Source organism: Herpailurus yagouaroundi, unplaced genomic scaffold, assembly GCF_014898765.1.
Source record: "Herpailurus yagouaroundi ecotype Mexico unplaced genomic scaffold, PumYag 387, whole genome shotgun sequence".
Classification (NCBI taxonomy): Eukaryota; Metazoa; Chordata; class Mammalia; order Carnivora; family Felidae; genus Herpailurus; species Herpailurus yagouaroundi.
This window is the reverse complement of record NW_024412604.1, coordinates 597,647-618,945: the sequence shown is the minus strand read 5'-3', so window position 1 is coordinate 618,945 and position 21,299 is coordinate 597,647. Positions and strand designations below refer to the sequence as shown.

Here is a 21,299-nt window from a genome sequence, read left to right as displayed (position 1 = left end):
CTGTCTCTCTCTGTCCCAAAAATAAAATAAACGTTGAAAAAACAAAATTAAAAAAAAAAACATTTGAAGTTAATGAGAAATTAAGATAGAAAGACAGGCACATGAGAGGAAGAACATAGAAGGCTATATGCCAGACAGAGGAATGTCTTTATAGGAAAAGAGTTCCCTGGGTTTCTGGGATTATGTCAGGACCTTTTTCCTAAGGTCACTGCAGATCAACTAACCTTTTCTTTTCTTTTCTTTCTTTCTTTCTTATTTATTTATTTATTTATTTATTTATTTATTATTTTTTAAATTCACTAATCAGAAATTTGGTCTATTATTTTTTTTAAATTCCTGTGTGAAGAGACTTGGGGAAGCCTCTCAAAAACACATAGATAATATTTTTTTCAAAGTGAGGATATCGAGGTGGGAAGAAAAAAGAATAGGATGGTGTTAGAAGAAAAAGGAATGTTAGAAATTATATTTAATATAAAAAAGAACCCTCGAATTTGTTAGTTTGCAGAATTCATGCCATGAAGTCCCATAGACTTGCTTTAGAATTAACCTAAAAATCTACCTCTGCGTTTCCTGCCACCTGACTGGGGGAGGGAGAATTGAGGGAGATTTCTCAAGTTTTCACAAAACGGGCTTTGAGATACGGTGAACAATCACCTGAAAGTATCCCCTTCATAAATATAATTATGGGTTTTATAGAGCTGTTTCTTATTAGAGCCAGAAACGCAATACCATGGCATAATGCCACAGCACAGTATATTAAAAAAGTAATTCCTGAAGAGGCCAAAATATGGCTGTGTTGATGTGCTGCTCTCTGGTAAAATACAAAATTTTCAAGTGTCTAGAACCAAGGTTTTAACCTGTTTCAATATGAATTCCTTTGGGAGTCTATTAAAATCCTTGGTTCCCAGGGAAGACTCCCTCTACATGCTGATGTACCTGAGAGCCATCCTTAAGGCTTCCTTGTTGGTCACCATCAATAGTTCACCAGGAAGTGCTGTCAGTTTTGCTCCTAGAGTATGTGTTGTGTGTTCCTGCTTCTTTTCATCCGTGCCCTCCCCAGCCTATGTCAGTCCACCATCATCTCCTGTTCTCCCTGTGTTCAGCTCACTCTTAGTCCACACCAACCTGGTCATCACACATCAACCAGAAGAGCTTTTAAAAATATAGATCAAAGGGGCGCCTGGGTGGCTCAGTCGGTTAAGCGGCTGACTTTGGCTCGGGTCATGATCTCGCGGTCCGTGAGTTCAAGCCCCGCGTCAGGCTCTGTGCTGACGGCTCAGAGCCTGGAGCCTGTTTCAGATTCTGTGTCTCCCTCTCTCTGACCCTCCCCCATTCATGCTCTGTCTCTCTCTGTCTCAGAAATAAATAGACGTTAAAAAAAATTTAAAAAAAATATATAGATCAGGGGCACCTGGGTGGCTCAGTCGGTTAAGCATCCGACTTCGGCTCGGGTCATGATCTCGCGGTCCGTGAGTTCGAGCCCCTCGTCGGGCTCTGTGCTGACAGCTCAGAGCCTGGAGTCTGTTTCAGATTCTGTGTCTCCCTTTCTCTCTGACCCTCCCCTGTTCATCATCTGTCTCTATCTCAAAAATAAATAAATATTTAAAAAAATATATATATATAAATCAGTTATGCCCTTTCCCAGCGTAAGGCTTTTTGATGATTTCCCGGTGTTCAGAAAATACTATCTGAACTCCTCACTGTTTGTAAGAAGAGGCATCATGTAATCAGGCCATTCACGTTGCTGTCTGTCCTGCTTATAATGGTCCGGTCACACTGGTCTACGGTTTGTTCTAAAAACTCACCATATTTATGGCACAATCTGTAGGCTTCTAGTTCCCCTTGCTTATTACCATGATATGGAAAAGGTGAGGCTAAGCACCCCTGCCAACACTAGGGAAATTATTACCTAAAGAAGACAGATAAAAAGAAACTATGTTTTTCCCCCAGTGCAGTGATTCCATTCCTGATACTGTCACTTAGGAGAAGAGATAGAAATGAGAAAGAAAGAGATATCGGGGTTTCTCCTGGGTGAAACAGCCCACTCTCTTCCTACTGAATACGTGTTATGTGGAACGAGGGAGCAGGGGAGTAAGATCTGTACTGACTGTTAAGGTCATGTTGACCATCAAAGCCACTCTATCGCTGAGCTACCAAATACCTTGGAACCAAAAGAAGCAGATGACTGAGAATAAAGTTCATCACATAGGAAGGGTTGAGATACAGATGATAGATATGCATAAACAAGGATGAGCCAACATAAATATAATTCACACCTTGCAGTGGCAAATCCGACAAGTGGTCCAGAAGTGGTATTCGGAAATGTGACAGAAGAAAGCATCCTAATATTAAAGAATGACTGAATTTGAAGATTGAAATGACATACCATTTTCTAGGAGAAACTGATGTAGCACGATTGACACAAACATGTTCTAGGTAAGCTAGTCCTTCACAAGGCCAATGAACCAACCTGGCCCCAGGCTTTTTTATAAGGACATTCAGTGCCAAAGACAATAGAGTGATGTGGAGGGAAAGGGGTCTGCCTTTAAAAATAATCTCTCAAGGATAGGGGGGTAGTAAAGGAGAAAAACAGCAATGAGATTTTGGGGGGAAAAGGAGATAGATGAGTGGTAAAAAAAAAAAAAAAGGTTATAAACAGGTATTGGGAAAGTCAAGAAACAACTTCACTTCTCATCAGAGTCATCAAGCCTCGAAAATTAGGAATGCCATGTACTTCTGGGAGGGACTTGGAGGGGCCAACTGACATCATCAGAAAGCCCATTTAAGAAAGAGTGAGGCTCTCACCTCCCTGACACTCTACAGAGCACTTTCCACACACTGGTAAATACCTGGATGGTTATTTTCTGGAGATAGATAAAACCCAATCCTCTTGACTGGGGGCACTGGGATCGAATGAAGATGTGGGCGTTATCCCAGCACAGTCCTGAAGTGAGCAAATACATACTGAATCCCAAGACAGTTCCTCCCACTGAGCTCCCGGAACCCTGGCAACCAGCAGTCACCCTGCTCTGGCCAGAGCTTGGTAGAGTCTGATTTCTCGGGGGACTCTGACAAGCCCATTGAGAATGACCTGAAGATACTGAATAAAGGTCCCCAAATAAACTTACCTGTTAGATAATTGGACAGTAAAGTTCAGATTCAGTTTGCTGTAAACATGAGCTCAAAGCTTTCAAACTTTGAAAAATATCTTTAATTGAGGCATAATTTACTTAAAGAAAAATGAAGATTTATTGTGTGTGTGTACAGTTCTATGAGTTCAAACAGTTGAAACCGTCATTAGAATCAAGATAAAACACAGTTCTATCACCCCCAAAGTCAAACATCTTTTTAATTCCCAGCATTTAATATGAGCAATCAAAGGTTATCAAACTTACAAGAAACAGACTATACCTATGCACAGGAATGATGTATTACACTCATGAACAGAGACTAGGACATCTTTCAGAAGTAACATTAAGAGAACCAACAGACACCTGTTGTAAATGCAAGGGATGATAGCAGAAATTTAAAAAACCCAATTGGATGGGCATTTATCCCAAAGGAATGCAGTCTTAACATGTATACGTGAATTTTGTAGCAGCTTTATTCATAATAGCTCCAATTTGGGAAAAAAACAAATATTCTTCAGCAGATGAATGGTTAGACAAAAGGCGGTACATCCATACCAGGGACTACTACCCAACGATAAAGATGGATGGACAGCAGTGATGTTATGGAAAATGGCGAAGCAGGGAAGCTCTGGGAATCCATCCCTTCACTGAGACAACATCTGAACTGGTGGGAAATGGTTGAAGCAATTCTTTTGGAACCCTCGAGCCTAGTTGTGTACTTTCAGTGCCCAGAGGAGAACTTGAGGACGAGGCTAGGGATCTGTGGTGGGTTTCTGTGTTTTCCTAATGGCTGACATCCCACAGAGCCAGCACCATGGTGGGTAGCTGCTGGGTTGGTGGCCTCTGTGCCTGGTGCAGCTGGCTGGTGCCGGAGTGGGCAGTAAGGACCTTGTCCTCCAGAAATTGGGGCGGTGTTTTGACTGCTGATCCTTGCTTCTGATGGCTGAGGGTTCGGCACCAACCTCCACAAGCTGAAGTGGCTTCCCTGCTGTAGTGGGACTTCAAGAGAGAATACTCCCTTCTCCCCTCCCCCCCTCTTTTGGGAGTCAGACATTTAAGGACATCTTTATCAGGTCCCTGGCTGACCTCCGAGACAATGGAACGGAAACCACAACAATGAACATATAGTATGCAAAAACAGTTTGGAAAAGTCATATGTGGATAACTCTAGCCCTCAACAAGCAAGAAACCCTAGCCATCTCTGAGGTGTGGAAATATATAATTTCCAGGTGCCATATTCTAATACTCAGAATGTCCAGGCTTAAGGGAAAAAACACAGCATATATTCGTTTGCCAGGACTACCATAACAAAGTACCACAAATTGGGGTTTAAACCACAAAATTCTATTGACTCACAGTTCTAGAGGTTAGAAGTCCACCATCAAGGTGTTGACAGGGTTGTTTCCGTTTGATTTCTGTGAGGGAGAATCCGTTCCATCCCTCTTTCCTAGTTTTGGTGTTTTGCTGGCAGTCTTCGTCATTCCTTGGCTTGTAGATCTTACCTTTCCTTGGGATTCCCATTTGTGTGTGAGATTATCTAAAACTTTCCTTTTTTACAAGGACACCAGTCACAGTGGATTATGGGAACCACCCTACTCTAGAATGACATCATCTTAACTAATTACACATACATTGACCCTATTTGATCACATTCTAAGATACCCTGGGCTAGGACTTCAACTTACGAATTTTGGGAGGACACAGTTTAACTAGTAACAACCTACCAAAAAAAAAAAAAAAAAAAAAAAAAACCAGAAAAGGAAAAAAGAGTTTGACAGAAACTGTTCCAGAAGAAGCCCAGACTTTCAAATTATTAGTCAAAGACATTAAATTGACTATTAAATCAATATTAAATATATTCAGTGAGCTAAAGGAAACTGTGGACAAATAACTAAAGGAAATCAGGAGAACAGTGTCTGAACAAAATATCATTCCAGAGATAGAAATTATGAAAAAGAACCAAGAAGAAATCCTGGGGCTGAAAAGTACAATAACTGAATTGAAATACTCGCTCGAAGGGTTCAGCAGCATATATGTAAGTATGCAGAAGAAAGCATCAATGAACTTGAAAATAAGACCATTGAAATTACAGTCTGCACAGCAGAAAGAAAAAGGAATGGAGAAAAATGAAGAAATCCCAAGAGACGAGTGGGACGGCTTGAAGCATGCTAGCCTATGCCTTAAAAGAGTCCCAGTAGGAGACAGGAGAGAATAAGAGGCAGAAGAAATATTTGAGGAAGTAATGGGCAAAACTTCCCAGATTTGATGAAATAGTCAACCTACACAACCAAGCAGGGTAATCTCAGAGATCCATGCTGACAGCTACAATCAAATTGTTCAAACCCTAAGAAAAAGAGCGAGTTTTAAAAGCAGCCAGAGGGAAGCAACTCATCATATGAAAAGGTCTTTCACAGGGTAAACGGCTGATTTTTCATAACAACAGAGGCTGGAAGACACTGGGGCGAAATAGTTAAAGTCCAGAAAGAAAACTATCATCCAAGACTTCTGTATCTGGCAAATCTGTCCTTCAGAAATGAAGGATATATATTTTTTTATAATTTTTTTTTTCTTACGTTTATTTATTTTTGAGAGAGAGCCTGAGCAGGGGAGGGGCAGAGAGAGAGGGAGACACAGAATCCGAAGCAGACTCCAGGCTCTGAGCTGTCAGCCCAGAGCCTGACGTGGGGCTCGAACTCACAAACCGCGAGATCATGACCTGAGCCGAAGTCGGACGCTTAGCCGACTGAGCCACCCGGGCGCCCCAGGATATATATATATTTTTAATTAAGTTATTTATTTTGAGAGAGAGAGAGAGATAGTGCAAGCAGGGGAAGGGCAGAGAGAGAGAGGGAGACAGGATCCACAGCAGGCTCTGCAACATCAGAGCAGAGCACGATGCAGGGCTTGAACTCCCAAACCATGAGATCATGACCTGAGCTGAAATCAAGAGTCAGGCGCTTCACTGACTGAGCCACCCAGGTGCCCCCAGAAATGAAGGATATTAGGATATTTCGAGAAAAATAAAAACTGAGTAAATTTATTAGGAGACCTGCCCTAAAGAAATGCTATAAAGACTCCTTCAGACAGAAATGAAAGGACACTAGAAGCTATCGGAAAAGTCAAAGAACACTAGCGAAGATAACTTCTTAGGTGCATAAGCTGTGTTACTGCACTTTTGGTTTGGTTTGTAACTTCTCTCTTTTGGCTGTGTGATTTAAAAGGAAAATGTAGCAAACATAATTATAAATCCAAGTTAATGAGCATGCATTGTATAAAATGTGTCCTGTGACAGTAAGAATATAAAAGGCGGGGGGGATGGAGGTATATAGAAGCAGAATGTTTGCATACTATTGCAACTAAGTAGGTATTATTCCAACAAGATTATTATAAATTTCAGGTGTTAATTGTAATTCCCAAGGTAACTACTATGATAATAACTTTAAATATACCAAAAAGGAAAGAATAAGGCAGTCAAAATGGTGCACTACAAAAAATAAACTAAGTACAAAAAAGGCAGGAGTAGAGGAATTAAGGAGTGAAAGGAGTGAAAACCATATAAGACCTACAGCAGATATACACAAAAATAAATTCCCCTTTATCAGTAATCATGTTAAAATTAAATGGATGAAGGTGTGCTATTAAAAGACAGTTTGTCGGGGCGCCTGGGTGGTGCAGTCGGTTAAGCGTCCGACTTCAGCCAGGTCACGATCTCGCGGTCCGTGAGTTCGAGCCCCGCGTCAGGCTCTGGCCTGATGGCTCAGAGCCTGGAGCCTGTTTCCGATTCTGTGTCTCCCTCTCTCTCTGCCCCTCCCCCGTTCATGCTCTGTCTCTCTCTGTCCCAAAAATAAATAAACGTTGAATAAAAAAATTAAAAAAAAAAAAAGACAGTTTGTCAGATTTGCCTTAAAAAATAGGATCTAGGGGTGTCTGGGTGGCTCAGTGGGTTGAGCGTCTGACATCGGCTCAGTGGGTTGAGCGTCTGACATCAGCTCAAGTCATGATCTCACAGTTCTGGAGTTTGAGCCCCACATCAGTTTCATGGCTGAAAGCTCAGAGCTAGCTTTGGGTCCTCTATCCCCCCCTCTCTCTGCCCCTCCCCCACTTTCTCTCTCTCTCTCTCTCTCTCTCTCTCTCAAAAAAAAATGAAACATTAAAAAAATAGGATCTCTATATGTTGTTTAAAGAGACTTTCTGTAGATATAAAGATATAGATTGAAAGTTAAGGATAGAAAAAGATATTCTATGCAAATAATAACAAAAAGTGAGCTTTATTATTATTATCAGACAAAATATAATTTAAATTAAAAAGGTTACAATTGAGGGGCAGTGGGTAGCTCAGTCAGTTAAGCATCAGACTTCGACTCAGGTCATGATCTCAGAGTTCGTGGGTTCGAGCCCTGTGTGGGGCTCTGTGCTAACAGCTCAGAGCCTGGAGCCTGCTTCACATTCTGTGTCTCCCTCGCTCTCTGTCCCTCCCCCATTCACACTCTGTCTCTCTCCCTCAAAACTAAAATAAAACATTAGAAAAAAGAAAAAGTTTACAGTAGAGAAAGGATTTATATATTGATTTAAAAACTCAATACAGTAGGGGCGCTTGGGTGGCTCAGTTGGTTAAGCATCTGACTTCAGCCTAGGTCATGATTTCACTGTTCCTGAGTTCGAGCCCTGCATCAGGCTCTGTGCTGACAGCTCAGAGCCGGGAGCCTGTTTCAGATTCTGTGTCTCCCTCTTTCTGTCCCTCCCTCTTTCTGTCCCTCCCCCACTCATGCTCTCTCTCTCAAAAATAAATAAATATTAAAAGAAAACTTTTTAAATTCAATACAGTGGGGCTCCTGGGTAGCTCAGTCAGTTAAGCGTCCCGACTTTGGCTCAGGTCATGATCTCAGGGTTTGTGAGTTTGAGCCCCACATCAGGCTCTGTGCTGACAGCTCAGAGCCTGGAGCCTGTGGTATAATGTGTCTCCCTCTCTCTTCTGACCCTCCTGCACTCACACTCTCTTTCATTCTCTCTCTCAGAAATAAACATTAAAACATTTTTAAAAATTTAATACAGCTAAAATATGTAACAGGTATAAACACATACAGCCCAAAAATATATGAAGACAAATTGTCAGAAAGATAAATAGATATTTCTACAGTAATAGCTGGAGACTTTAAAATACCCTTTCTTCAATAATGGACCAGACAACCAGACAGGGGAAGGAAGTGGGTACTTGAACACCTATAAACCAATGAGACCTAACATACGTTAGGACACCCCATCCAACAACAGCAGAATACACATTCTTCTCAAGTGCAAATGAAACTTCTCCAGGATAAAGCAGATGTTAGAGCAGAAGACAAGTCTTAATAAATTGTAAGATTAGAGTCGTACGAAGTGTCTCTTCTCATCGCAGTAATGAAACTAAAAGTCAGTAACAGAAGGAAAACTATGAAAAAAGGTCAACAGAAATGACAAACTTAGTAGATTGGCTAGGAAAAAAGAAGACTTGAATATCTGAAATCATAAATGAAAGTGAGAATATTCTTACTTTACAGAAATTATCCTTTTTAATTATAGAAGAATACTGTGAACAATTTTATACCAGCAAATTGGATACCTAGAGAAACTGTTCCATTTACTAGACACACTGTATAAACAGGAAAAGCTAAGTCATGAGGAAAAAGAAAGCAACTAGGAAGGTGACGGATCAATGGCGAATCAAAAAACCTCTCAACAAACAAAATCCCAGAACCAGATTGCTTTGCTGGTGAATTCTACCAAACATTTAAAGAAGAATAATTTTCTAACTTTACATGAGGCCAGCACTACCCTTCCACCATGGGCATTTCCACTACAAAAAAGCATAGATAAGGGATGCCTGGGTGGCTCAGTCAGTTAAATGTCCATCTCTTGATTTTAGCTCAGGTCGTGATCACACAGTTCATGAGTTTGAGCCCCTCATCAGGTTCTATGTGGCAGCCTGGAGTCTGCTTGGGATTCTCTATCTCCTCTCTCTGTCTGCCCCTTCCCTCATTCATGCTGTCTCTCTCTCTCTCTCTTTTTCTCTCTCAAAATAAATAAATGTTAAAAAAATTTTTAAGTACAGATAAATTCTTTATGAATATTAATGCAAAAATCCTCAAAATTCTAGCAAATCAAATTAAACAGCATATTAAAAGGACTGTGTCAAAACTAGGTAGTATTTATTCCCAGAAGGCAAGGATGGTTTGGGGTCCCTGGGTGGCTCAGTTGGTTAAGTGCCTGATTCTTGGTTTTGGCTCAGGTTGTGATCTGGTGGTTCATGGGTTTGAGCCCTGCATTGGATTCTGCGCTGACAGTGCGGAGCCTGCTTGGGATTCTCTGTCTCCCTCTTGCTCTGCCCCTCTCCTGCTCATGCCTGTGCGCGCGCTCTCTCTCTCTCTCTCTCTCAAAGTGAATAAACACTTTTTAAAATTTTTAAAAAAGAATGCAAGAATGGTTTAACATGTGGAAAGTCAGTCAGTACCCTACTAATAGAAAGAAGAGAAAACACGATCATCTTGATGAAAAAAAAAGCACTTGACAAAATTTAACACTCATGATAAAAAAAACAACAAAGTAGGAATTAGGAGTTTCATTAACATGATAAAGGCTATATGTGAAAGACCAATTTTTATTTTCTTGGTTCTGGAGGCTAGAAATCTGACACCGAGGTGTCCACAGAGTTGGTTTTCTCTGTGAGCCATGAGGGAAGAATATTCCAGGCCCCCCTCCTTGGTTTGTACATGGCTGTCTTTTCCCGGTGTGTTCACATCATCTTCCCTCTGAGTGTCTGTGTCCTAATTTCCTGTTCTTGTAAGGACATAGTTATACTGGATTAGGGCCACCCTAATGACCTCACTTTACCTCTTTAAAGACCCTATCCAAATGTGGTTACATTCTGGAGCATTAGGAGTTAGGATTTCAAAGTACAGCTTTGTTTTGAGGGTGTGACTTAATTTCCGCCCATAACAGAACTAAATGAATTTAATTTAGCAAAGTTGCAGGGCATGAAAACACAGAAAAATCGATTGTATTGCTGTGTACCTGCGATGAGCTATCCAAAAGGGAAGTTTAAAAACCATTGCAGTAGGGGCGCCTGGGTGGCTCAGTCGGTTAAGCGTCCAAATTCGGCTCAGGTCATGATCTCGCGGTTCATGGGTTCGAGCCCTGCGTAGGGCTCTGGGCTGACAGCTCAGAGCCTGGAGCCCGCTTTGGATTCTATGACTCCCTCTCTGTGTTCCTCCCTCCTCTCTCTGTTCCTCCCACACTCACACACACACTCTCTCAAAAATAAATAAAGCTTAAAAAATTAAAAAAAAAGATTTGGGATAAAATAGGGTTGGTCCAAGGAATATCAAGTCTATGGCAAAACAAGATACTCTTTAATTCCATGGACAATTAAAAGTTCATGAGAGTAAAATAACCATAGGTTTACCATGTGACTCAGATGTGAATACTTAATTTTTTTAAATACCTTTACTGAGATGTAAGTCCTGTACCATATAATCAACCACTTAAAGTGTGCAGTTTAATGGATTTTAGACTTCAGAGTTGGGTCACCATTACCACAGTCAATTTTAGAACATTTTTATCATCCCGAAGAGAAGTCCTGTACCCATTGGCAATTGCTCCCTGTTTTCCTCCGTCCCCTTACCAGTGGCTTGAGGCAACCATTAATCTCCTTTCAGTCTCTAGATTTGCTTCTTGTGGGCATTTCCTGGAAGTGAAATCATTCAGTATGTGGTTTTCTGTGGCTGGCTTCTTTTTCTTAGCACCCGCTAGTTTCCAAAGTTCATCCTTGCTGTGTCATGTATCCGTGCTTCATCTCTTGTCCTGGCTGAACAACAATCCATTATATACGGATAATACCACATTTTATTTATCCATTCACCAGTCGACAGGCATGTGGATGTTACCCCCTTTGGCTGAGAGAGCCGCCATGAGCATTCCTGCACACGTTCTTGTGTGGACATAATGTTGCCCGTTCTCCTGAGTATATACCTAAGAGTAGAATTACTGAGTCACAGGTTAACCGTATGTTTTGAGGAACTGGCAGACTGTTTTCCAAGGTGGCTGCACAATTTTACATTCTCAGCACCCACGTGTGAGGGTTCCAGTTTCTCCACAGGTTCACCAACGTTTGTTATGGTCTGTCTTTTTTGATGATAGCTCTCTGCAGTGGGTTGAATGGTGACTCCCAAAAAGATATGTCTACAGCCCATTCCCCTGGAAGCTGTGCAGGTGACCTTATTTGGAAAAAGGGTCTTTGCAGGTGGAATTAAGTGAAGAATCCTGAGGTGAGATCATCCTGGATTTTCCGGGTGGGCCCCATACCCAAGGACAAGTGTCCCTATAAGACAGAAGAGAAGGCCAAGTGAAAACAGAAGCAGAGGTTGGAATTAAGCAGCCGAAGCCAAGAAACACCTGGAGACGTCAGAAGCTGAAAGAGTCAAGGAATTCTCCTTTTGGAACCTTTGCAAGGAGCCTGGCCCCACTGATACCTTGATTTCAGATTTCTGGCCTTCAGAACTGTAAGAATATAAACACCTTTTGTTTTAAGCCACCAAGTGTGTGGTAATTGGTGAGAGCAGCACTGGGAAACTAATACATCAATCTAGTGGTGTCTCTTTTTGGTTTCCATTTGCATTTCCCTGAGACTGTTGATATTGGGAATCATGTTATGGCCTTAATGGCTATTTGTGTATCTTTTTTTTTGGACAAATGTCTATTTAGATCCTTTGCCCTTTTATCTATCTATCTATCTATCTATCTATCATCTATCTTATTTATTTACATTTATTTTTGATAGAGACAGAGCACAAGTGGGGCAGGGGCAGAGAGAGAAGGAGATAGAAAATGTGAAGCAGGCTCCAGGCTCCGAGCTGTCAGCACAGAGCCCAATGTGGGGCTCAAATCCATGAACCAAGAGATCATGACCTGAGCTGCAGTTGGACGCTTAACCGACTGAGCCACCTACGTGCCCAGATCCTTTGCCCTTTTAAAAATTGGGTTGTCTTTTTATTGTTGAGTTCTAAGAGTTGTTTGTATGTTCTACATACAGGTCTCGTTCCAGAGAGATGATTTATAAAAACTCTCACCCATTCTAAGCGTTATCTTTTGACTCTCTTGATAGTTTCCTTTAAAGCTCAAAAGTCTTTGGGGCACCTAGGTGGTCAGTTGGTTAAGTGTCCATCTTCAGTTCAGGTCATGGTCTCATGGTTCATGGGTTCGAGCGCCGTGTCGGGCTCTGTGCTGACAACTGAGTCTGGAGCCTGCTTTGGATTCTGTGTCTGCCTCTCTCTCTGCCCCTCCCTCTGTCTCAGCCCTATCCCCACTCATGCTCTGTCTCTCTCTCTCTCTCTCTCTCTCTCTCTCTCTCTCAAAAATAAATAAACATTAAAAAAATTATTTAAAGCTCAAAAGTCTTTCATTTTGATGAAATCCAGTTCATCTCGTTTTGTTTGTCTTTGATACCACATTGAATAAACTATTGCCCAATCCAAAGTCATGAAGATTTATACTTTTGTTTTCTTCTAAGAGTTTTATAAAAACTTTTAGCTTTTACACCTAGATCTTTGATCCGTTTTGAGTTAATTTTTGCGTATGATGCACAGTAGGGATCCAACTTCATTCTTCTGCATGTGAATATCCAGTTGTCCGTGAACAGCTTTACCTAGTAAAGGAAGTACGATACTGATCTAGCTGCGAATATAACTGTAATTGGGAGGAGGGAGGGTGGAGGGTGGGACAGGAAGGATGTCCAGTGAGTGGTAGGGGCTGGGGAAGAAAGGGAGTGAAGTCCTCCTCTTCAGTAGAGGCAAGTCAGTAAATAAAGCCTAAAATAGAAAACTCGAGGGATAGCAACAGAAGCGTTTTATTTGGAAACAAGGAGGAAAATAAAAGAAGTAAAAGAAGTGGGAGTGGTTGCCTCTGATCGATCGATTTGGGCATGGGGGCAGAGAGAGTGTGTCAGAAATCATGCCCGGGGCGCCTGGGCGGCTCAGTTGGTTATGCGTCCGACTCTTGGTTTCAGCTCAGGTCATGATCTCACAGCTAATGAGTTCGAGCCCCGAATCGGGCTCTATGCTGACAGTTCAGAGCCTGGAGGCAGCTTCAGATTCTGTGTCTCCCTTGCTCTCTGCCCCTCCCCTGCTCATGCTCTGTCTCTCTCCCCTTCAAAAATAAATAAACATTAAAAAAAATTTTTTTAATCATGCCTAATAACTGTGCATAATTTGATAAAAAAGTAAAACTTAAAAGGGAAAAGCAGTAACAGATTCTGAATAAGGAGAGGAGCAGGGAGATGAGCCTACTGGATATTAAACTTGATCATACAGCACAGTAATTAAAATCATGCCATAGTGACATACAGATGGACGGAAAGATGAGCGGAACAGAATATGAAACCCAGAAATTGATTTGGATGCTTAGAAGAATTCATGCATGGTAAAGGTGGTGTTTTATCTTAAATTATTTAAGGGTGTTGGAATAAGTGGATGGCCATTCAGGAGAAAAGTAAAGTTAGATCCATACTTCACACCCGCTTTGAACCAGGAGGACCAAAGACTTAAATAAAATAAAAACCTTCCAAGTACCAAAAGGAAAAAAACGGAGCAAAGACCCGAGAAAGAACGAGAGGGCAGTGGGACGTGTCAGTGCACACCCCCGTAATCCCTACAGCGGGCGGCATAGGACGAATCAGAAACAAGCGTGCAGTTGGGCAAATCTTGTTTAAAACCCCAGAGTTTTCATCGTCTCTCTTCTCAGCCTGTATTTTAGGAACTACTATCTTGAGGTTATGAAACATTTATCTTCTCTTCCAGATAGCCACAGAGATTGAAAAGTTTGTGATAGAATACGCGGGAGGGGTGCCTAGGTGGCTCGGTTGAGCATCAGACACTTGATTTCCTCTTGATTTTGGCTCAGGCCATGCTCTCACAGTTCATGAGATCAAGCCCAGCGTCAGGCTCTGTGCTGATGGCGCAGAGCCTGCTTGGGATTCTCTCCCTTCTCTCTCTCTCTCTCTCTCTCGCTCTTAATCTCTCACTCTCTCTGCCCCTCCCCCTCACATTCTTGCATGCACACATGCTCTCTCTCAAAATAAATAAACATTAAAAAAATAATAAAATGGGGCGCCTGGGTGGCTCAGTCGGTCGGACGTCTGACTTCGGCTCAGGTCACGATCTCACGGTTTGTGAGTTCGAGCCCCACGTCGGGCTCTGTGTCTGACAGCTCGGAGCCTGGAGTCTGCTTGGGATTCTGTGTCTCCCTCTCTCTGTGCCCCTCCCCTGCTCGTGTTCTATCTGTCTCTCTCTCAAAAATAAAATAAACGTTAAAAAAAATTTTAAATAAATACATAAAATGTGTAGGAGAGGTTTTTTTCTTCTGTTAGATACAAGTTAAATCTAACGTTTTTTATTTATCTTATTTTTAACGTTTATTTATTACAGAGAGACAGAGAGACACAGAGCATGAGCAGGGGAGGGGCAGAGAGAGGGGGAGACACAGAATCCGAAGCAGGCTCCAGGCTCCGAGCTCTCAGACACAGAGCCTGACACGGGGCTCGAATACACAAACCGTGAGATCATGACCTGAGCCGAAGTCGGATGCTTAACCGACTGAGCCACCCAGGCCCCCCAAATCTAACGTTTTTTGTTTTTTTTTTTTTTCAACGTTTATTTATTTTTGGGACAGAGAGAGACAGAGCATGAACGGGGGAGGGGCAGAGAGAGAGGGAGACACAGAATCGGAAACAGGCTCCAGGCTCTGAGCCATCAGCCCAGAGCCTGACGCGGGGCTCGAACTCACAGACCGCGAGATCCTGACCTGGCTGAAGTCGGATGCTTAACCGACTGTGCCACCCAGGCGCCCCCCCCTTTTTTTTTTAACGTTTTTTATTACAAGTAACTATGTTCTGTATCTTTCAAATAAAAATTTCATCATTATTACCTGTGCACCAACAGTTGATACTTCCCTAGCATTTAAAATAGTTATTTCTGGGAGATGGATTTGTTTTGTTTTGTTTTTTCTCACTTAGTGACTTTCTGCACTGCATTATTATGATAACCTTATATCATTTTTATAAAAACACTAAAGACTTTATTCAAAATATAAAATACGTCATCCTATTAAAGGACAAAGAATCCGTACTTAAATCCTTCCATTGTGGATTTTACTTGGGAATACATTTCTTATCCTGACAGCTGATGATAATCCATCGCCTTCTGTATGGAGCGATTAGAAGGAGCAGGCTGGGGAGACGTAGCCCCCGTGAGAGCAGGGCATGTGGTCCTCGTCCTGGTTCCTCGCTGACCGAGCCAGATGGGGGAACCTTAGAGGTGCACGCAGAGTGCTTGGAGTGATGGCTCTCAAGGAGCAGAGGTTGTGTTCTGAATATCCTTGAGCGGCTGGGACGATTTCATTTCTTCTGTTTTTCCTACACTTGGGGTCACTGTGAACCTTGTAGGCAGGCTGTAAATTCACTGAAGCAGAATCGAAGTCTTTATTTACCTTCTCAGGTGACCAGGGCCTGCTGCATTGCCCTGGAGAGTAGCATGCTATCAATGTTTGAAAATTCAGTTTAGTTAATTAGGAGATTTTTCTGGACTAACAGCTGAGCCAAGGTGGGGGTGAGGGGGGGGGGGGGAGAAGAGGCCACACACTTGTGTAGTTGGTATTTTAGGAGCTGTGGCCCAGGTGCTCCCATCAGACACAAAGTTGAGATCATCAAACTTGCAATTACTTTTTTTTTTAATTATTATTTATTTATTTTTAATTTATATCCAAGTTAGCATATAGAGCAATAATGATTTCGGGAGTAGAGTCCAGTGATTCATCCCCTATGTATAACACCCAGTGCCCATCCCAACAAGTGTCCTCCTTAATGCCCCTTACCCATTTAGCCCATCCCCCCTCCCACCACCCCTCCAGCAACCCTCAGTTTGTTCTCTATATTTAAGAGTCTCTTGTGTTTTGTCTCCCTCTCTGTTCTTATATTATTTTTGCTTCCCTTCCCTTATGTTCATCTGTTTTTTTATCTTAAAGTCCTCATATGAGTGAAGTCATATGAGACTTGTCTTTCTCCGACTAATTTCGTTTAGCATAATACCATCTAGTTCCATCCGCGTTGTTGCAAAGTGAACCTTGAACTTTCTGAAAGCTGCTACAGACGTTACCGTCTTTATGTCATTGAAGAACGTATCAGGGAGTGGCTTTCACAGACACTAACCTTGGCCTCTGTCTCCCATGTCTTGCAGGTGTATCATACCTTCTTCTGGCCTCTCGAGTGGACAGTGGCTGGCAGGGACAACAACACTTGCTACGCAAAGATAATTTGCAATAAATTCGACAATGTACGTAATACGCTTGGAGGCTAAAAAGCCGTCATTTTAAACTGTAGCTTTTAGTCTAGGATTGGGTTTGAATCGTCTTTAAAGATGGCTCTCAGGGCAAGGCAGAAATCCTTCAAACGGTTACCCCGTTGATGTATTTGTAGAGGCTGAACAAGTGGCTCACTAATACCTTCAGAAAAACAAAATCACTGAAAGTTGTCTCTTTCCAGCGCTGTCTAATTTGGCAGTGTAGAACCAGAGGATCTATGAAAGTTTTGGTCATCAACGAATAAAATGTAGGATGTGTGTGTTTATGTGCAGTTTATAAGCTGGATGTGTATCAGAAGCATTTAGAAAGCAATGCTTGCATGAAGTGAAAACTAGGTAATTAAAAAAAAAATTTTTTTTAATGTGTATTTATTTTTGAGAGACAGAGCTTGAGAGGGGGTGGAGCAGAGAGAGAGGGAGACACAGAATCCGAAGCAGGCTCCAGGCTCTGAGCCGTCAGCACAGAGTCCGACGCGGGGCTCGAACTCATGAACCGTGACCGAGATCATGACCTGAGCCAAAGTCAGACACTTAACTGACTGAGCCACCCAGGCGCCCCTGAAAACTAGTCAATTAACTGATTCCTAATGAAGGCTTTCATTAAAGAAGAATCTGTCAGGTGGAGAGCCGGCCGTTGGAGTTTCTTCCCTGTTAACACAGATGAGTTAGAATTGATAACTGAAAGCAGTTTATTTATGACTTGTAAATAAAGAAGGCTGAGTGCAGAAGGCAGTAGGACTTGGTCTCTCCCTTTTTAAGAATTTATAATCTTGGAGGGGCGCCTGGGTGACGCAGTCAGTTAAGCGTCCGACTTCAGCCAGTTCACGATCTCGCGGTCCCTGAGTTCGAGCCCCGCGTCAGGCCCTGGGCTGATGGCTCAGAGCCTGGAGCCTGTTTCCGATTCTGTATCTCCCTCTCTCTCTGCCCCTCCCCCGTTCATGCTCTGTCTCTCTCTGTCCCAAAAATAAATAAACGTTGAAAAAAAAAAAAGAATTTATAATCTTGGAGAGAAAACAAAATTAGATAAATAGGAACAGCAACAAGCGATGTTTGTACGAAGTTTACAAAGTAACCATCATCTTCTTGTTTAAGTCCATGTGTCTGGATCCATCTGGTTCTCAGCATAACAGAAAACAGGTGTCACAGGCTCGTGGCCAGTTCGCATGTGCCCCAGTGCCTGAGGTGAAGTCAGCCAGAGCTCCAGAACTGAGTCCCTTGGTCCTTGCAGAGGCGTGCAGGGCGGTGAGGGGGATGCTGGTCAGAACTCTCCAGAAACGCCCCAGGGCTGTGGCACATTCACTGCCGTGCGCCCGGGGGCGGTGGTAGTTGTGTGGTGCTTGTTGTGACTCTGGACGTGAGTGACGGAGCTTACTGTCCTGCCAGCGGTGGGTGGCCTTTCCCAAGGGAGCAGGCAGAGATGGTCTGCACGCGCCACTGCTGCCTACGTGAGTGGGATTGGGGTCACGTTGGTAGAGCCCCTGCTGAAGCCAGGAGCCACCTGTGGTTTCTGACTGCTGGACCTGGGGCAGAATTTCAAGGTCTGTCGACCCCTCTTTGGATGCCTTCTGCTCTGTCCCCTGCCCCTCCTTTTACTCCTTCCCAAATTGCTGTTTCTAGAATATGGCCCTCGTACTTGCTCCCTTACTGTGGCTATATGGTGAAAATTGTAAACAAGGTTTTCCCTTTCACAGACCTGTCTTCAGTTTCATTTATAAGTGGAGATTTCCGTCAGACGTCTCTCGTCACTCTGGGCTGCTCCCCCTTCCCCACTTTGCTGTGCAATGCACCATCTCAGAGATCCCCAGTTCCGTGGGGCCCTGGGAAGTCCACTCCTCACCCCCACTCCCGTGGCCTCTGACGGCCTGCCCCCTGAAAAACGCCGCCTTCTGTGACCATCCACCAGTAGATGTGCAGGAGATCGCATGCTCTTTGCACTTTCTCCGGATGTAGGTGGGCAGAGACCCTTCTGCCTTCTCTCTCCTTATCTGTTGTTCACGGTCACTATCAAAGAGAAGAGTCTGATGAAAAAAACATCGGCCAAAGGACAGTTTGAATCTTGCTTCCTGTCTTGGTGGGTCTGCTCATGCCCCTCCCTACACTCAGGACTGGGCAAAGCCCTGTGCTGGCCACTCCTTGATCTCCGCTTAGTTATGTTAGGAGCGGGGTAACCTGCTGTCTTAGAATTATTCTAGCATTGGACTTTAATTCAGATTTGTTATGTTGCTGTTTAGCACTATCTCAGCATAATTTGGAAATTTACATCATACTAATGAACTCCTTCATGCAGTGGGTAAATTGCTTGTTCTAGTAAATTTGAGTGCAAATTAACTCTGGATGTGCATTTACTGGCTCATTTAACAGATTCTTACAGTGGTTCAGTTTCATGATAATGTTCTCTGCTCAGTTCAGCATTAGAGTTCTTTTTCTGTAGTAGATGCTGTAAATGTTAACTGTGAACTTGCAATAAATAGATTCCTGTTCAGACCATTAACCTACAGGGCTTCTCTTTCTTATGCTTGCATATTAAAGTATCGGGTGATAGGATTCCATGTTCTTGGACCAAATGCTGGTGAGGTCACCCAAGGATTTGCGGCTGCAATGAAATGTGGGCTCACAAAACAGCTACTCGATGACACCATTGGAATTCATCCCACATGTGGTGAGGTACGGAGATAGGTTTGTGTGTTTATTGATTTCAACTGGTGTCATTTGAAAAACTACTATGAAGCACATTGTCAGAAAGATTTTGTATTAGTAACTGCTTTGCATATTTTAAAGGTTCACGTCGATGTACTATTCAACATGTGCTTTCTTAAAAGCAATACTGAAACATCGATGGCTAAATATAAATGTGTTTGGCATTCTTCCTTTCGAACAGGTGTTTACGACTTTGGAAATCACCAAGTCGTCGGGACTGGACATCACTCAGAAAGGCTGCTGAGGCTAGCCCCGCTGCTGTTCGGTTTTCCTTGTCCCATCCCCATTCCTGTCACAGATAAGAATGCCCTCCCGTACAGTGAGTCCGTGCTGATGCACCTGCTCTCTTGCGTGGGACCAGCACAGAGATGGGAAAGATGAGGAGACCAGACAGCAGCGGGCGTGTGCTCCGCGGCCTCGGCTGGCTGGGAGAGGCAGGTAGGCTGCCTCCTTGACGTCTTAGCTCGGAGCCCGATGTGAGGTGAGCTAAGGCCGATGGTCTTCCACATCAGAATCGAGTTTCCCTCTGAGGGACCTTGCAAGCGCACAACGGATCCAAGTTAGCTTTTCCAGGTGGCTGCCGGTTTTATCCCCTGGCTTCGTGGTTCCCGTGAAAGTATCTTCTGAGTTACGAAATGGACTACAACATAGCGAGCCTTCAGTACGTGGGCCTGGGATTCCGCGTGATGGCTGATGGGGGGTGTCCTGGAAATGCCTTCGAGGAGCTGGCTGCGGGGCCTGGGTGCATTAGTAGAAACTCGTGCCCGCTATGTAGGTTTCAGTCTTACCTACACTTTACCCACCGTCAGACCCCTGCCTTGTGCTTCGCCCTGTCCTGGTTCTCGGTGGCAACAGCCTTGGAGTCCTCACTTATTAGCATCTCCTGTCAGAGGCATGCTCTAATTTCTTCTCCACCTTGATCTTAAGAGTAATATTAAAAAGTTTTCAATACTGGATTATGTGAAATATAGCTAATTTGAAACTGTTGAAAAGGATTCAGTCCGTGTCTAATTATGATCAAATGCAGTAAGTGAGTTTGGTGGTAGGAGACTGCATTTGAATCTGCACACCTGGTGGCGTCTAAAAGGCCCTTGAAGTGGGGGCCTATCCAAGGCCCTTGTGGAAAATCTGTTGTTTTCTTGGGGAGCACATCACAGAGTAGCCCAACACAGGGGATGCAGGCAGTGCTCTCTTGAACAGGACGTCCGCCATGAGCCCACTGTCACAGGATTGGACAGTTGTGCATATGTTTTAAAATAAAAATTTTAAGGGGCGCCTGGGTGGCTCAGTCGGTTAAGCATCCGACTTCAGCCTAGGTCATGATCTCGTTGCTTTTGAATTCGAGCCCTGCGTCGCACTCTGTGCTGACAGCTCAGAGCCTGGAGCCTGCTTCAGATTCCGTGTCTCCCTCTCTCTCTGCCCCTCCCCCGCTCATGCTCTGTCTCTGTCTGTCTCTCTCTCAAAAATAAATAAACATTTGTTAAAAATTTAAAAGAAAAAATTTAAGATGGGCAACACCATGTGTAGATGCCTCTCTGGAGGCAGGGAGTAGAGAGGGCTGGAGTGAGGACAGGGACCCAGTGACCTGACAGAGGATCTGGTCGGTGAGTTGCTTTTTTTTTTTTTATTAGGGAGAGAAAGATATAAATATAACTGCCTGTAAAGTAAGGCAGGGCGTCGTCGTTGCTGTAACTGAGGTGGGAATAGCAGTAAAAAGGGGGAAGATGCTATTAATTTCCATTGGAAGTGCGGGTGGGGGGGTTGTTGATTGATCAGAGTTTAATGAAAGCAGCTGGATTTGAACTGAGCCATGAGGGATAAATAGGATGTCAGAGATTTGCAGCAATCCGGAGTGGCTTTGGGTGATGCTTTGGATGGGGTCAATGGAAATTCTAGATAGGTGTTTCGTTACTGTGTTGCCGAGCACCAGCTAAGGGTTTGCAGGACCCCAGGTGAAGTGAAACCAGGAAGCGTGGGAGTGGGTTCTGCTTTTCACTGAACGTGGTACAAAAACCCTCAAAGGCCAGGTGAAGTTTTGAACAGGGAACTTCGGGCAAAGCTGAGACCCTGGTGGGCTTTTGCCCACAGT

The 21,299-nt window shown here is 43.3% G+C and overlaps 1 protein-coding gene across 1 annotated transcript in view; it reads left to right on the top strand.

Moving 5' to 3' along the window:
• TXNRD3 (thioredoxin reductase 3) overlaps positions 1-20,197 on the top strand; it is a 53,617-nt gene extending 33,420 nt beyond the window's left edge. Inside the window, exons 14-16 of the mRNA XM_040463266.1 lie at positions 16,391-16,486; positions 19,043-19,177; positions 19,392-20,197. Of these exons, the coding sequence (XP_040319200.1) occupies positions 16,391-16,486; positions 19,043-19,177; positions 19,392-19,454 (294 nt within the window). The 3' untranslated portion in view covers positions 19,455-20,197. The remainder of the gene's footprint in view (positions 1-16,390; positions 16,487-19,042; positions 19,178-19,391) is intronic.
• The last annotated feature ends 1,102 nt before the right edge of the window (positions 20,198-21,299 follow it).